A 17,071-nucleotide genomic window follows, 5' to 3' on the forward strand; every position below is an offset into this window, starting at 1 on the left:
TAGCAAAGAAAGCATCTATTTATGGCATACGTTGGATTGTATATGAAATTTTTAGCAAGCATCATTTGTTAATATGCTTGTGAACCAATAAACAAAAACAGCTCTTTTTTGACAAACAAACATGAAAATAAATACAACTCTTTATTGATGCTTTTGAACAAATCATATGGATCAAATAAACCAACTCGCAAACAAACCAGCACAGAGCCATAGTACCCCACGGTCCCTCAACCGCTACGATTTTAAATTGGTATCACTTTGACATACGCCCTCCAGAGGCAGGAAACTCTCCTGGCGGCAATAGATTATACTCGTCCAGTTCGGTGTGTCTCTGGTACCGTTATAAGGAACCCAGAAATCTGGTTGTTGTTGTTGTTGTTTGTATTGTTGTTTATGTTTATTAGTCGTGTTGTTATTGTTGACCAATAAAATTCGACGAAGACATTTGTTGTGGTTTATTTCAAACCCAATGTAGATGTCAGAAGAAAGGTCACTACAACAAGGATACTTTCATTCTTTGACCCGATGTAACTCTATGCCAACGTACACTCTCTTCATAGACAAGCAGAATTTCTGACTGTATCACGTGGGCTTGATCAACAGTAAAGTGGTCACGGGTGTAGTGTCCTTGTAGCGTTTCTTATGACATCTACATTGTGTTTGAAACAATCACAACAATTATCTTCGTTGAATTTTATTGGTCAACAATAACAACAACAACAACAACAACAACACGACTAATAATCTAGGATAGTTTGCTGTTAGTTGAGTTTTAAAGTCAATTACGGACTCGAGTGAAAAAACCCCAAAATCTAATTCAGTAATCCATGTTCCATCACATTTTGATCTTATGTAGCATTTTCTATGATGAAGTTTGACTTCCATGCAGGACATTAGGGTATTGGGGCATAGCTATTTATGGAACATGATAGAGATTCACAAATTTCTGCAAATTGCCAAAGTCTTTGTATGAAACTGTTCAAAATGTTTTCCTGGTGATTGTATCAAATGATGAAAAAAGTGATAGATACCAAAGCCCTTACAATTAAACACTTTAAGTTAATTAATTGCCCTGCAATTCCATCTTTTCCCACTAATAGGACACAAATGTTCTGTGCATTTTCTCATGACATGAAATACTTGGATGTATTGATGTAGTGTATTGACTGCAACATCACAAAATTTTGAGTTATTACTGATATTGTGGTATGAATAAATCTTTTTATTCAAATTTTGTGGTGAAAATATGACTTACTGTGCATGTTTCCTACAAAATATTCATACTCATATTAAAGTGATTGTATGATTCCTAGTGGCTTATCACATTCTATTTGTACATGATATTTTATTCTATTTCCATGACAAATGTACAATGACAACAGAGTATAAATTTCCATCTGTGCATAGATAACAGAGATTGGCCAGCATTTGTTTGGACATTGTATTTAATCACTGTCTGGTTCAAATATTTCAGTTCCATCACGTCTATTTTTTTGGTCAAAGAAATGGTATTCAAAATTGTTGTGAAATGTTAGTTACATGTATTGTAGAACAGGAAATTAAGTTCTTTTTGTTGCATCAGAATATGTTTAGGTTAAACGCAGAATTTGAATGTACCAATTATGGTACAACAAACCTACATGTCAAACCTACATAGAAATATGTATAATTCCATCTGCGCTAGCTTGTACACTTGGGTTTGTTTGTACCGCCATCATGTGATCTATTGGGCATATTGAGTCGAGAAGAACACCACGCATGCTTTTGTTCTGGAACAGAACCATTTAAAATATCGAACAGTAAACCTTGTGCTAAACGAAGTTTAGATGAAATATATTGCATATTGAAATTGGATAAACATGCACCTATTACATCAGTTCAAATGAACTTTCTCTACAATACCGGTACATTTCAAAATGTGCAATGATGCTGTAAAAATTCTACATATAATCTTTTGATAGGTGTATGTTATACAGAAATTATCTAAACAACAGTGCAGTAAATGACTTTTGAAATACCAATAATACATTTTTTGACTGTAAAAAAGTCACATGATCAAGAAACAGTACTTTTTCAATATGGTGAAACACGTTACAGGCAGCTAATACAATTATATGCATAACTTTTATAAAATATGAAATCTTGTTGCTATGAAAGAACTGTGCTTATTGTAAAAATGTACAGAGACTAAGTTCTAGGAATCATATCTATGATCTGATCTACTCACTCTACTCACTAAATATGCCTACAACACAAACCAGTTTTTTATGTGCAGCTTCCAATAGCATCACTCTTTCAATTATTCCGTATGTATTCCTTCAAGGGGATTCTCTATTTTTGTTCTATGAAACAGATTTTGTTTTCAATTGTCTTCCTAAAGAGTGGTATTAATTAGCCTTGCAAATACAATAGGTGTTGTGTATAGAATGCATGCAGTGCTATTTAACCCTTTGATCGCCAAAGTCAATTTTTGTCGCCTTTAAAAAATAAATGCAAGTCAAATTTTTAAAGATTTCTGCCAAAATTTTGATAAGAAACTGTAGCCGATAAAATGTAATGACCATTTGGTTCAAAATTATCAAAAAAATTACAGAAAAATTCATAAAAATTGGTAAAATGTTGCACTAAAATTTTGGTGGGAAAAATTACAGCACTCAAAGGGTTAATATTGACACAGGAATTCAAGTCTGGACTAAAGTTCTGTTGTCAACAATTACTTTGCACATTTCACACATACAGGCTGTGGTGACAAGCTGAACACTACCATTTTGACATGATCTTAAGGTAGCGGTAAAGGCTATTTTTGCACCAATTCTTTTCTCAGAGTTAATGTCAAGTTTCAAGTGTTAGAATCAAGATATTTAGTTCAAATTTTCAGGATAACTCCTTAGTTAATACTTTCTCCAAAGATATAAAAATTGTATGTTGTAGCCATAATTTTGAAATATGACACCAATCAATATTAAAATTTAATTTTTCATATTTTTTTTACATCTTTCAATTTAATAATAAATTAATATTACCAAATTAGTTATAAATATGTTGACACTATTAATTGTAAGATTTGTACGGCAGGATTTGTAAATAAAATTTGTTTTTATGATTTTACATGGGTTTACATATCAAAAAATTATTAAAAATTCTTTCAAATTTCAAAATGTGATTTTTCAAAAAGTACTTCAAATACAGGAAAATTGTGCCGTACAAATCTTATCTGTAACCTTGTTATAGGCTGTAAAAATTCCATGTCCATATCTCATTTCAAAGGTTGGATTTAATTGGTATAAAATTATGTAGGAAAACTGTTATTCTGTCAAAATTGTTGAAACAAGCCATATTTGCACCCCTCTTTTGAAGTCAAAGAGCAGTCTTTTTGGTTAATCTCACTTTTGACACCTCTTTGACACTCAAAGAATCTAAAAATGCATTTATAATAGCAGTCACGCATTCTGAATGCAAGCACTGCCTTGTCAAACTTTCCTAAAAAACAGTAAAAAATGACTTTCCCTTTTCAAACATTTTTTTAAAAGCTAGGGGACCTCTACCATAGTTAATACACTAAGGACTCCCCAACTTCCTCTTATTTGGTCAGTTTTTCAGAAGTTTCAATGGGCTATAACTCTGCAATGCTTATGACCCCAAATGTCTAGTTTTTTTATTCCACAGAGAATGTTGACTTCTTTCATGTTTTAATAGTTTTATTGAAGTTTATAACTGACGCTCTAGCCTTTACCGCTACCTTAAGAGCAAAAAGAGAAACAGCAGTTTACAAAAAGGTAAAAAATATTGGAAGATACATCAAAAGTTACACCTATAAACAGTGCTTTGAAGAACTGTCCTCACTTGCTGGTAGTAATATTCTTTCGATAACTTGTTTCATATGGGAAGCTGCTGTGTTTATTCTCAGTACCTGCTGTGCAATCACTAAATGGCCACCAAAGCACTTCAACAATTATCCACAACATCAAACTATGGACCTGATTCTATTCAATCATGTAATTTTGATACCTAATGTATTTTTCTACAAAATGGAAAAAAATATAATTGATACAGATTATTGCTCTTTTAGAAGTTCCAACTCATTGCAAATGTCAAATATAAAAATTGACAAAAGCCAATGTTCTTTTTTTAATTTTGAAAGGCATGATAAGTTGTGGCATGCATACCACATAATCAGGCAAGAATATCTAAGTTGAACTAAACTGATCTTTGACCCTCGACTTTAATGTTCATATTTATGCAAATGCAGACTATGCAGATTCTACATTTGCCCATTTTTTCCTATCATACATTTACTGATTCTTTCCTTGAGGAGAATTTTAAACAATTCCAACATGAGGAAAATGTGTAAAATCATTGCACACAGAACCAAACTGCCAGCATTTATTAAACTGTGAAATTAAAACAGAATGACTTTATGGTTACCCCAACAAAGTGAAGCATATATGACTTGTTGATCATAAGAAATGTGACACATTGAAGAAAGGTAGAGTATGAAAAGGATATATTAACCCTTTGAGTACTGTAATTTTTCCAAAAAAATTCGGGCAACATTTTACCTATTGCTATGAATTTTTCTGTAATTTTGTCCATGATTTTGGACCGAATGGACGTAAATTTTCATGGCCTACACTTTTTGACCAAAATTTGGGAAAAATCAGAAAAAAATTGTGTAGATCTGAAAGAAGTTAGTGGCGTTATATTGTATAAAGGCAATAAAAATCGACTTTGGCACTCAAAGGGTTAACTTGGCATTTTCATCTCTGCTGTTCTGGAAATTTGCCGATCAGATAAAGCAAATGATAAGATCTTTTTCAATTTTTTCCTTTCATGCTGACTAATGTGAGAGCAAAAGGATAGAAAATGCATTATCAACAAATTTATGTAGGAAATTACTCGGGTTACATTGCATTGGGTACTTAGTAGCATTGAGGTAGATGACAATATCTATAACAGTTCATACTCATCATACAAGCCATACATGCAAATGAACATAGTCTTTTGTCTAATGATTCAATCTGAATTGAAAAGTGAAATCACTGAAGTGAAACATCATGGTAGGAGACAAAGGTTAATCTAATATTTTTCATGTTACTCGTGGTACTATTAATTCTGCAAGATTCCCATATTTCATATTAATATTAGAAAGACTTGTTAATGTAGTGTTAAAACTCAATTTAGAGTAGTACTGTTTGAATGTTTCCATTTTGCTTTTAACAATATTAATGTGCATTAATTGATGTTTGTCCAGCAAATCAGCCAGTTCTTTTCTAAAAAAGGATTTACATACATCACAACGTTATAATCATGTGTTTTTGTAAATGGAAGACATAGTGTTGAGTTAACATTTATTTTTTGGTAGTTTCCTACAAAAAAAAAAATTTTACTTGTGAACGGGATCAAACGCATTCTCTGCAATCATTGATTTGTGAAATCTTGACAAAGTATTTGCATTTGCATACATAGGGCAAGCCAGAAATGTCATTATTAGCGCCATGTTAAGTACACAAAACTATAACAATTAAAGTAGTTGTAAGACTTCAGTGCTGTATCTGAGAAGTACCATTTGTAAACATTGTCATACATGTATTTACCTTTAATAACCTGGACTTCCAGATAATTTGCATATTCATGATAAGTTGTCATGTCACCAACACTATCTGTGCATGTACTCATGCAATATAGTTAAACTATTAAAGCCCCATTGGCTGTATATTTTTGCATTTTACTGACCAAACAAATGCCATCCAATCTTCAGAGAAATGTTATGGGTTCCTTTATTACGCCACATTGTCTTTGAAAATGTCACTATTTTAATCCTTTGGATTCACATTTGGTCGATTAAATTCTGCAGTTTACACATAAATTTGCAGCGGCCATATTTGAGTTGTGACTCAAAAAAATTATTTAGTTGTGTGTTCATCACCAATGTTTTGAAAAACATCATATGGTTACATTTCCTTAAACATAAGTTGCATTTGATTTCAAACCATCTTATTAAAAAAACTCAAAAAGATACAGCTAATGGGGCTTAGCTATAGTTACTGTTAACCTGAAAACAGAAAAATTGGTGGAAATCTCAGATTCCAATGAAATGTTAAAAGAAATATCAAGCAATTATCTTCATATAAAGAAGATTCTGTAAACTTCATTCACAACTTTATCAATATTTTACATTTTCATTGAATTTACAGATCTCTTTACTGAAATTTTGACTTGGGCCCAGCCTACATCATCTGATAGAAAATGTATATCAGCTTACAAGTGATCATAGTTGTTGAAGAAGATAATGAATAAATAGATTGAAGCTTGAGCAAGCTCAGTGCTTACAATGGCTTTTAGTTCTAACTCTACTTTGTAAATGAATATTTAGAACAAAATATCATGCAGTGGTAAGTGCTATGATTAGGTGACTTGTGAAAAATACATTTTAACTAAAAAAGTGTGACCGGAAAATAGGAGCTACATAAAGGTTGTAAAAAAAGTGTTAAACTTTGGTAGTAATGGGGCAAGTAACTCTTTGATGCCACATTCAGTTAACAGCTACAGGTATATAAACTCATTATTCCAAATGGTGGAAATGAATAAGAATATATAGAGGCATAAGGGTGACTACTGATGCCACAAAATGGTTAATAAACCTGTGATTTTGTGGCTTCATGTCTGCAACATGGATAATTACAGTCACATTACACTATTTGTCTGACGGGAAGACATCAGAGGTTTTGAAAATGAGTTCAACAACTTCAGGGGGGTATGGAGTTCGCATGTTCTTGCATACCTGTGCAAGGGGGATACATTTAAATATGAACTTTACTAAGCTACTACGAATTTTCCTGTCACAACAGGCGTTGCCACTATTTTTGTGACATTTCTAGGGACACTCTTGAACATAGTTGCTCTCTTTCAACACTGCTGTCCACCTATACATTGTATTTGTATTCTAAATCTGCTGTCGTCATGGCCGACATATTTTCCAAAGACAGCATGTTTCTGTCGTTGGAGAGAAATGTTTGTTCTCTGAGATGGCCGTTTACAAGACATACACTTTGATGCAGTGGTTTCCCTTGTCAGCAACAACCAGTTTCTTTGGCGAAGTGCGAGTGACAACGATTCCAGACGGATACGAGAGTCCATCATTGCGACTGTCGATCCGACAGACGAAATCCCCTGTGCTGCTTAATTTCATGATTCGGTGCTCGTCACACACGTAAATATATCCGTCCTCATCCACAGCAACCCCTCTTGGGTTGTTGAACAGTGGGACTTTACCGATATCCCGAATCTTGCGTAAATATCTGGAATTGGAGTCAAAGACTTTGACGCCCTGGTAGTCGAGGACCGTTTTATCCGTAACGTAGAGAATGCCCTCGCTGTTGAAGCAGCAGTCAGTTGGCTTTCCTCTGAACTTGATGGATCTGGCGAAGCTTCCGTCTTGTGAGTAGATTCGTATGTACGAGTTGTTGTACGCCCTGTCCGTTACATACACAGAGCCATCGAGAGGGCTGATGGCGATTGCCTTCGGCTTCTTGAGTTCATTCTGTCCGAAACATCTGATTCGATGCCCGTTTTCGTCGCTGACGATAACTTGCTTGTTGTTGACATCGAGGCTGAACAGCAGGTTATCGGACACCGCCACATCACAGGGACAGAACACTTTATTGAGAAGTGACCGGAACTGAAAGATCTTTTGACAGTTCCCATCCCAGTCAATCACCTGCACTCTCTTGTTCCCTCGGTCAGCAGTGACGATGTTTCCATCCCTGTTAATTGTAATTCCCCAGGGGTCATTGAACTGACCTTCCCCAAAGCCGAATGTGCCCAATCTCTTGACCAGTCCCTTGACCACTGGAAATTTAAACGGTGACCCGGGGATTGGCTTACCAGCCATGGTGATCTCCAGTCTATACTTGCCTTCGGTTTCTCCATACACTGTCAGAGTCTGCGTGCCATTTCTGTTATCAACTGCTTGAATGATATCTGCGGGTCTGTCGGGGGTTTGTAACTTTGCTACAACTTCCACGAGGGGCGTGACCACTTTACCTTCTGGGTTCCTGATTGTCATGATAAGGTTCACCGACTCCCCTTTCATGAGCTGATCGGGCACGTTTTTAACGCTCACTTTGTACTTGGACGCATTCACATCCGATTTCAACGATCCCAGCATTCCCAGCTCCGAGAAGTCCTCCTTGGCCTTGAAGATCAACAAGTCCTCGCCGGTCTGCAGCTTGATATCCAGGGAAATCAACTGCTCCATACACTTCATGGTCACCTGCTGGGTCGACAACAGCTTATTGGTGTTACCGTGACACATCATCGTTTCTACGTAACTAGACGTACTCGCGATATCACTTCGCACTTTCTCCATCTTCACAATGTAATCCTGCAGTATTTTCTCCTTTGGCTCATAATTTGCATTCAGCTCAGCCGAAACCCTCTCCTTCTCATTTGCCACTTTCATCATCACCTCTTCGGCAATGTCCTCCACTTTGTCTTCTTCCTCCCTCAGTTTCTCCTCAAGGTCTGACTTTATCATCTCCGCCGAAGTGATGCTGTCGCAGATTTCCTGCTCTTTCATCTTCAATTCCTTCATCTTCACCTGGAGCAGATCCAGGTAGTCTTCTGATGTATCCCATGAGTCATATTCTATTCTCGATCTGAAAATAAATTAAAATATACTCAATAAATAACACAAAATGCTACCACTCTGGCATATCCATGGAATAATTAGAGTAATGTAAATACCAATGTATGTCTAGACAAAAGACAATTAACAGATTAAATAAAATGCACCCAAAAATGTAATATCGCCCATAAATGTAACAAAAATCAACCATAAATGTAATAAAACACGAACCACAAATGTAATAAATGGTAACCATAAATGAAAAAATAGTGACAATGTCACTGGTCGCTCCCATATAGTTATCAAAACAAGCTAAAATCAAGCTAAAAGATTTTTTATCACAAATAGAAACAATTCCCCCAATAAAATAAAATTATACAAATTTCACCAGAATTTGATCAAATCTTACTGACGTCACCCGTAAAAACCTCTACACTAAGTTTCAACTCAATCGGACGTGTGGTTTCAGAGTTAAAAAAAATTTTTGATCAAAAATGAAAAAAATAGCCAAAAAATGCAAATATGCAAATTTCACAACGATTTGCCCAGATTTGAGAAAGGTCACTCCTATGCACTTCCATACCAAGTTTCAAATCAATCAGACTTGTGGTTTCAGAGAAGAAGATTTTTTGACCAAAAATGGGAGAAAATTACAAAAAAATTCATGAAAAATAGCAAGTCCAAGATACTGACCCAAGATGTGCACAATCATTTCAGGTCAGCCCAAAGTACTTACATGCTAATTTTTCATCTAATCTGCTCAGTGGCTATTGAGATTTTCAATAAAATGTAAACTTGTAAACATATATACATATGGCTATGGGAGCCAACAAACGACCCAATGGTCGACAGAGCTCTGCTGTGTTATAAAGAGAGCAACGTTTTGTGACATATGTATTGATGAAGAAGGTTGAGATCTTTGATAGCTCATTTCGGGATGGCCTGACCTAAAATGGCAAAATTAGCTGCAAAAATACAAAATTGATGATTTCATCATAATTATGTATAAAAATGTATACCAAATATCAAAGCTATCACATGAGTAACTTTTGAGAAACAAATATTTTGACCAAAAACGGCAAAAACTGACCCAAAAATACAAAAATTGAAGATTTCATCAAATTTCACTATATCACACTAAGAGAACCCCCAGGAACCTGTATACCAAATATCAAAGGCATCAGACAAGTAGTTTTTGAGAAAAACATTTTTTGACCAAAATTGGCAAAAATTGCACCAAAAATACAAAATTGCAGATTTCATCATATATTCTGTATATCATATTTAGTTTATCTGTAGGAACCTGTATACCAAATATCAAAGCTGTCAGACGAGCGGTTTTGATGAAATAAATTTTTGACCAAAAATGACAAAAAAATTCCTTAAAAATACAGATTTGCTTATTTCATCACAATTTGAACAAATCCAAGTTGGGCTATCCCTAGGGACCTGTATACCAAATATCAAAGCTGTCAGACGAGCGGTTTTGATGAAATAAATTTTTGACCAAAAATGACAAAAAAATTCCTTAAAAATACAGATTGGCTTATTTCATTACATTTTGAACAAATCCAAGTTGGGCTATCCCTAGGGACCTGTATACCAAATATCAAAGCTGTCAGACGAGCGGTTTTGATGAAATAATTTTTGACCAAAAATGACAAAAAAATTCCTTAAAAATACAGATTTGCTTATTTCATCACAATTTGAACAAATCAAAGTTGGGCTATCCCTTGGGACCTGTATACCAAATATCAAAGCTGTCAGACAAGCGGTTTTGATGAAATAAATTTTTGACCAAAAATGACAAAAAAATTCCTTAAAAATACAGATTTGCATATTTCATCACAATTTGAACAAATCCAAGTTGGGTTATCGCTAGGGACCTGTATACCAAATATCAAAGCTGTCTGACCAGCGGTTATGAAGAAGGAGATTTTTTACCGAAAACGCCTTTTTTGGCACTAATTTGCATATTTTTGGCAATGACAATTTCATTTGAACAAAATCTCATCTACAGCCCATCATCCATGTACACACCAAATATCAAGATGAAATGTGCAGCGGTTTGGAGTTTTTGATGTTGACGGACAGACATACAGACATACAGACATACAGACATACAGACATACATACATACAGACATTTTCCTAGCCTATAAGAATAGCTTCCATTGCCATATATACATATGGCTATGGGAGCTAAAAAATCATTGTAAAATCCCTTTTTCATATCTATCTATACAAAATTTTGAAGTGCAAACTAATAGATAGTTTAAAGGGTAATCTTTAGATTGAGATTCGTGGGTAGATTCCATTCACTGGTTGTGAGCTACTAAAATACTTATGGACCATTAAAAGCTAGCAGACATGTCGAGATGATGTGCCATGCTGGAGGAATGCCCTTTGGTAATCAGAAACACAACGGTGTTCCACACATTCCAATGTTACAAGTTTGACAACAGTAAGTGTACCAGCCTATAACCTCACAGACACAAAAACTCATCGCTATGTCCTGTGAGTGCATGAGCAATGATTAGCATTGTAAACTAAATATTGAGGGATTTTGAAGAAAGATTTTAAATACACTTACATATAAGCTTATGACATAGCTATATTAAGCAACAATAGAAAAAAAACTTTAAAATCACACTGAAAAAAATTAGTTCACAACATGGTGGGAACCATTATCTGCTTTGTCTAAATTGGATACACACAATGCCAACAATGTTAACCAAACGATTGATCATTTTAAAAGTTTAAAATTTTTCACATTAAACACAGGTACATATAAACTGAAGGACTGAGAAAAAGATAATTCATGACGTGAGAACAGCTGCAAACTCATTCTGTTGTTGAGCACAGACCCTGTCTCTCTAGAGTATACGGGTGCAGCCATATGAAGATTTTTGACCTTACAAAGAAGTGCACAGTGAAAAAATAGAATAAAACTTTAATCAGTCTCAGCAAACACAAAAGGCATGCAACTCTGGAATTTCAATGTCAATGGAATAAAACCAAGGGTAAATTCTTCCTTCAATGATTCATAAAACCACCTTTTATGAGTTTTTGAAGGTCATGTGAGTTGAAGTGTGTATCTTTACTGATAACATGAGTGGTGGGTTTTGCTTCCATGTTTCTAATCAAAGGAAAAAATTTAAAGCCAAATGAAATTCTCTTTGGAAAACAAAGGACTCCAGCGGATAGATTTGTAATTTAGCAATATCAAATAATTAACCATCAAACACAGAAAATGGTAAATTTTTGGCCGGATAGGTGAAATTATAGTTACAAGGTCACTGTAGAGGTGGAAATCAATGTTGGTTTTTTGTTTGCTGAAATCACAGTCAAGGTATCGTGGTGTACAGTATGTGAGATATAGGGCAAGCATTATCTTGCTTGGACAGAAAAATTTGGAAAGTGTCCTGCCTGGACGTCTGATGGTAATTTTTCCAATTACATGTAATGTATTGTTCTCTATTGCTTAAACTTCTCATGATAAACTTTTTTTCACCAGAACTTTACATTAATAAGTAATTCATTGACATGAAACAAAATCCTGAAACTTACTGTTTCTATGAAAGATTTGTGATATTAAATTCCACTTTCAACATGTCTATGCACTAGGTATAAGTTTTTTCGAAATTTTTTTCAAACTCCAATTTTAATACTGAATTTTGTTTTCAGCAAGCAACTATTCGTAAGGCATATCAATGGACCTCTTATTTGTAGATTGAGTAATGTAATCATGATATTTAACTGAAATTAAACTAAAACATGAGATGTGTCTGCTCATTTTTGCACTACAGGGCCAAAACAGTTCAATGTAAAGTTGAAAATAGTGACTGAAATAATTATGTGACAATCTGCTATTATAGTAAAAAAGACATTTCATGGCTGCACACTCTTTGTGTCAAATAAGACAAAAGAGGATTCAATACTATTGTTTGTTTTATCATTGAGAAATGAAGAAATTTTGTCGTCACATGTGAAAACCCACTGTTTAAAGCCATATCCTGTCCTTTGACCTTGGACAATGCAGTGTTCTATTTAATTTTCATAATCACAGATACCCTTGTAGATAAAATACAGCAACATCTCAGTACTAAGGTCAAGCCAGTCACGTTCAAACTGTGGAAAGCCTAAATTACATCAAAGAAGGCAATTTTCCTGTGTTAGACTTTATTCAAACATTTGATATATTTTACTTTTTACTGCAGTTGGTATTTATTTATAACAAAACTTTAAATTACTTGCATGCTGTCAGTATTTTACATGTACAAAAATGACAGCATACTTTGAGGAAAATTTCCCAAAAGTCCTTCTCAAAAACTTAAATTTATGTTGAATTCATGAGATGGTACTGCCAGTAATTAACTAATTTGGCTACATAGAAAACCATGCATTTTATATAGTACATGTATGTACATGTATAAAAACGGCCATTGATCTCAAAATGTTAAACCAATACTTTCCCGTTTTGTTTAACCTAAGACCCACAAAAAAGCCCCTATGGGCCCAAGGTCCAACCAGTATTATATCAAACTCTTGTACTTTTTACTACATGCAGGTTTTTTCTCAGTTTTCCTATCTATCCTCAAAACTATTGATAATAATAACATTACAAAAGTATGACCTATATCTAAAACAATACGGTACGAAATGAGAGAAGAAAACTCCACAGCCATACATGTACTGTACATCATTTAAAACAATTATAATGGTTGTTATGCGTGCAGGCATGTGTGTTGTTACCTGGTTGAGGGTGCTGCCAGAAACAGCACACAGACCTGTACACAAAGATAAAAGAATGGTAGTGTGATCTCGACAAGATTGAGAACACCTTGTCTACTATCTGTCCCTCATATGGTACAAAACCGAGGTAATACAGACAATATACTAGACTACAGTGCATCACAGTATACAGCATAAGAGTCCACACTGAAGCTGAGTACGTCAACTGACAACAGAAGACTGTATTTATCTGTGGAGTAGATACGCTGTACAGGCAGCTGACAAAGATAAAAGTGGACCTTGTACCGCCAAAGCAGAGGTTCACTGTGTGCAAATTCCGCTTGATGTTTATCTAACCACTGGACATATTTCCGTTGTTAATATTACCTTCTGTTGGTCATCTCTTCTTTGTTCTCCAGGCTTTTCTCCGTCATCTTTTCCTTCTCCTCCTTCTGCCTCCTCCGCAGCAAATCCATCAGGTTGTTGATGAAGAAGTTGGTCTGGAGTTGGGAGACGTCGCCCTTGTGCAGCTGAAACGGCTTCCTGCATGTTGGGCACCTGAGGGTCTTATTCTTGGCCACCAGCGGAATCAGACAGTACTCGCAGAACGTGTGGAGACACGGCAGGGTTTTCGGAGTTCGGAACTGACTGTAACAAATGGTACAGGTCAGGAAATCCTCTCCGATTTCATCCAGCAGTTGGGTGGATATTCCAGCGGCCATGACAGCCAGGCGCTATGGCTCTGGTTTTTTTCCCCCAATATTACACTGGGCATGGGTAAATATTAAGTGTTGAACTCTGACCTCGGTCTGTTTACCGACTGTTACACACCCATGTTTCAAGTACCCTAGCAAAAGATATAATGCCTGATACCGGGTAATAAAGTACACACTGCACATGCATGACATGCAGGATGCTACTATAGTATATGAAACTTTCTAAAGACAGGAAAGACATTTTAAAAATCTTCCTGTGTTTGAAAATGACATATGTACATGAAACTTTTTTGCTTGTATACTACCAATAAAAAAATCTGACAGAACTGACAGACAACAAAAAAGACTAATAGTAAAGATACTGTTGACTTGAAAAATAAATATATACACCAATCGTCCTGAAAACTTCCAAAATTCCTTTTCACTCCACAGTGTCTTCTCTGTTAGCAGGAAATACAGTAGATTTGGTGAGGCATACACTCTCAGCCAATTGGATTTCACTATACAACTGTCACTTTTTTTATTATGCAGGGTAAATGATCTCTCCTATCTTGACCGTGATTGGCTGATTTTATCAACTGCAATCCACTGCTGCTTATTACAATATATTGTTTAATTTACAAAAGAACACATATCTCAAATTAGTCAATTGGAATAACAAAGCTTTGAATTAATCAAGCTATACATTTGTCTTTACAACTCAGAATCTTGTGTTTCAGATTCTTGTTTGAAGTGGTTTCAGACAGCAATTGTGAAATTTATGACTTTCAAACCTGATTGGGTGAAACTAATAAAACTGGCAGAATGACCATAAGGTCGACGGCTGTCATTGTCATGACAACTTGGCACCTGATGTGGCCCCCAACCCCCTCTGCTCTCAATGAACTGGTCCACTTGCATGGAACTGTGCCAAGAATGTGGTATGGTTACTGTTATCTGCTGATTCACAAATATGGTACGTGGTGTAACTAAGAAGAGGACGAGCTCAGCACTGGTAGATATCTCACCGGGTTTGAGAAGTTACTGTACAATTACCAACCTCTCTGCTAGACATGGGGATGGACAACTTTCCCAGCAGGACAAAGGAAATGAATTCCATCGTCCTCATCATGCTGCCATCCCTCTCTAACTGCACAAAATACGGTATTCCAATTGTTTCTATCAGGAATATAGAACGCGCCATATTTACTCAGGGGTGAGCATACAGGTCAATGCCTACCAGTACCAGGCATCTGCATCACTCGATAACTGACTTCTGCTACCAGGACAGAATAAAACACATTTGTCAATGATATTTGTACAGCCAAAATGAAATGTCTAAAAATGATAATTTACAGCTTAGATTTATTAGGTTTGTGTTTGGTTTGCTGATAGAAATCTTCATTGACAAATATTGATCATGAATAGAAGTTCCATGAAAATTAGAGCACTATGCCTCCACTGATGGCATTGTCATAAATAAGAGAATTTTTCAATGAGGTTCATCAGTCAGAAATAATAGGTACAGATATCAGGTGACATATTTCATTCATACTTCAAATAATTAGTTTTCACATTCTGAATAATACCAGCATTTCATGCTTACATTGAGTGTCTCCATCAAATTGAAAATATTTCAAAATTGATACATATGTGGAAGCTATTTACACATCTGTGCTTTATCTCAACTCTTTACACCTGACTCTGTTTGAAGTATTAATCAGAAACTCCATGAGGTGTAATTTGTCTTTCATAAATATTGATTATATAGCAGTATCTGGAACAGTTACAGGCGGCTGCCATTACAATACTAGCGGGACCCACTCTGGTATGAGTAATCTTTATGGCTGCCATATAAGTAGACAGCTGAAATCACTCATTCTGGATAAAGAGGAACAACAAGCAAAATGTTTTGCAACTCTAGTTTCACTTTGCTTCTTAGAGTTTATTTTCAGTGATATTTGTCCTTTTGACACGTACTTTTCAATAAATGATAACAGAGTTTAAATAGTAAATATCTTGCCAAGTGGTATTCACAGAAGTAATAGCATGTGACTATGTACAAACATTTCTTAAGTGTAGGAAAAAAAATTGCACACCTGTACATATATTTACAAATAAAATCAAGATGGCATGTAACTTGCACACCCCTGTTCACAAAATGGAACAATCTTTCTCCAGCCTTGGAAGATTGACCTTGGGAACACAGGAACAAGGTTGACATCTCTCAGTTTCTATGATACACTGAAGTCATCAGAAAAAGCAAATATTTGAGAATTTCATAAAAAAACTTCATGATTAAAAGAGACCATCTTGTAGAAGATTTGTCTTTGTCTAATTACTTCATCTTAGTGGCTTATATGAGAGATATCGCTTAGAGAGGCCTTACATAACCTTTTAGCTCTGATGTTGACCCGGTTTTCATGAAAACGAAAAACATTGAACAATGTCACAAGATTTTTCTTCATGGAATTTCTAAAATGCAGTAGTTATGAAAAGAAAATTACCAAACAGCTCAAAAACAAAGAGGAAAAGAAAAAAAGGAAATATGAGCCAAGAAAACTCTGATAATGAAAATGGCATTTACATGTATGTTCCCGTACATTGTATTTATATATCAGTTCTTGTACCTCACATATGACATAGAGTAAATAAAATCTTCAATGAGTAACAACATCCTTGAATTTGTCACAGACTTGAAAACCTTGGTGTGGCAAATTACTTTGACCTTCCTCATACAAATATTTTTCAACATTCTAATGAAATAAACAATAATGAATGGGAGAAAACTCGGCACTTTTGACTACAAATCTTTGTCAGACGGATGGGAAAAATGTTTGAAGAACATTTTTGCACTACTGTACAAATCTTTGTTGTGTGATGACTGATCAATCAGTTTTTTCATTTACATTCTTTGTATTTTGTCACATGATTTGAAAATCAACATGTTGAGTCTGGTTGAGCTGACCCTGGCAACTTATAAATTCATTTTTTTTACAGTTCATGTCCCTAAATTC

The 17,071-nt window shown here is 35.1% G+C and overlaps 1 protein-coding gene across 1 annotated transcript; it reads right to left on the bottom strand.

Annotated features, from left to right (window-relative positions):
• Positions 1-1,201: 1,201 nt before the first annotated feature.
• Positions 1,202-14,540, bottom strand: LOC139143540 (tripartite motif-containing protein 2-like). Its single transcript, XM_070713967.1, has 3 exons — positions 13,747-14,540; positions 3,740-8,657; positions 1,202-2,778 (listed from the first exon to the last, which is right to left on the bottom strand). The coding sequence occupies exons 1-2, from the start codon at positions 14,079-14,081 to the stop codon at positions 7,034-7,036; spliced, it is 1,959 nt and encodes a 652-aa protein (XP_070570068.1). The 5' UTR covers positions 14,082-14,540; the 3' UTR covers positions 1,202-2,778; positions 3,740-7,033.
• Positions 14,541-17,071: the final 2,531 nt, after the last annotated feature.

Source organism: Ptychodera flava, chromosome 11 (genome assembly GCF_041260155.1).
Source record: "Ptychodera flava strain L36383 chromosome 11, AS_Pfla_20210202, whole genome shotgun sequence".
Classification (NCBI taxonomy): Eukaryota; Metazoa; Hemichordata; class Enteropneusta; family Ptychoderidae; genus Ptychodera; species Ptychodera flava.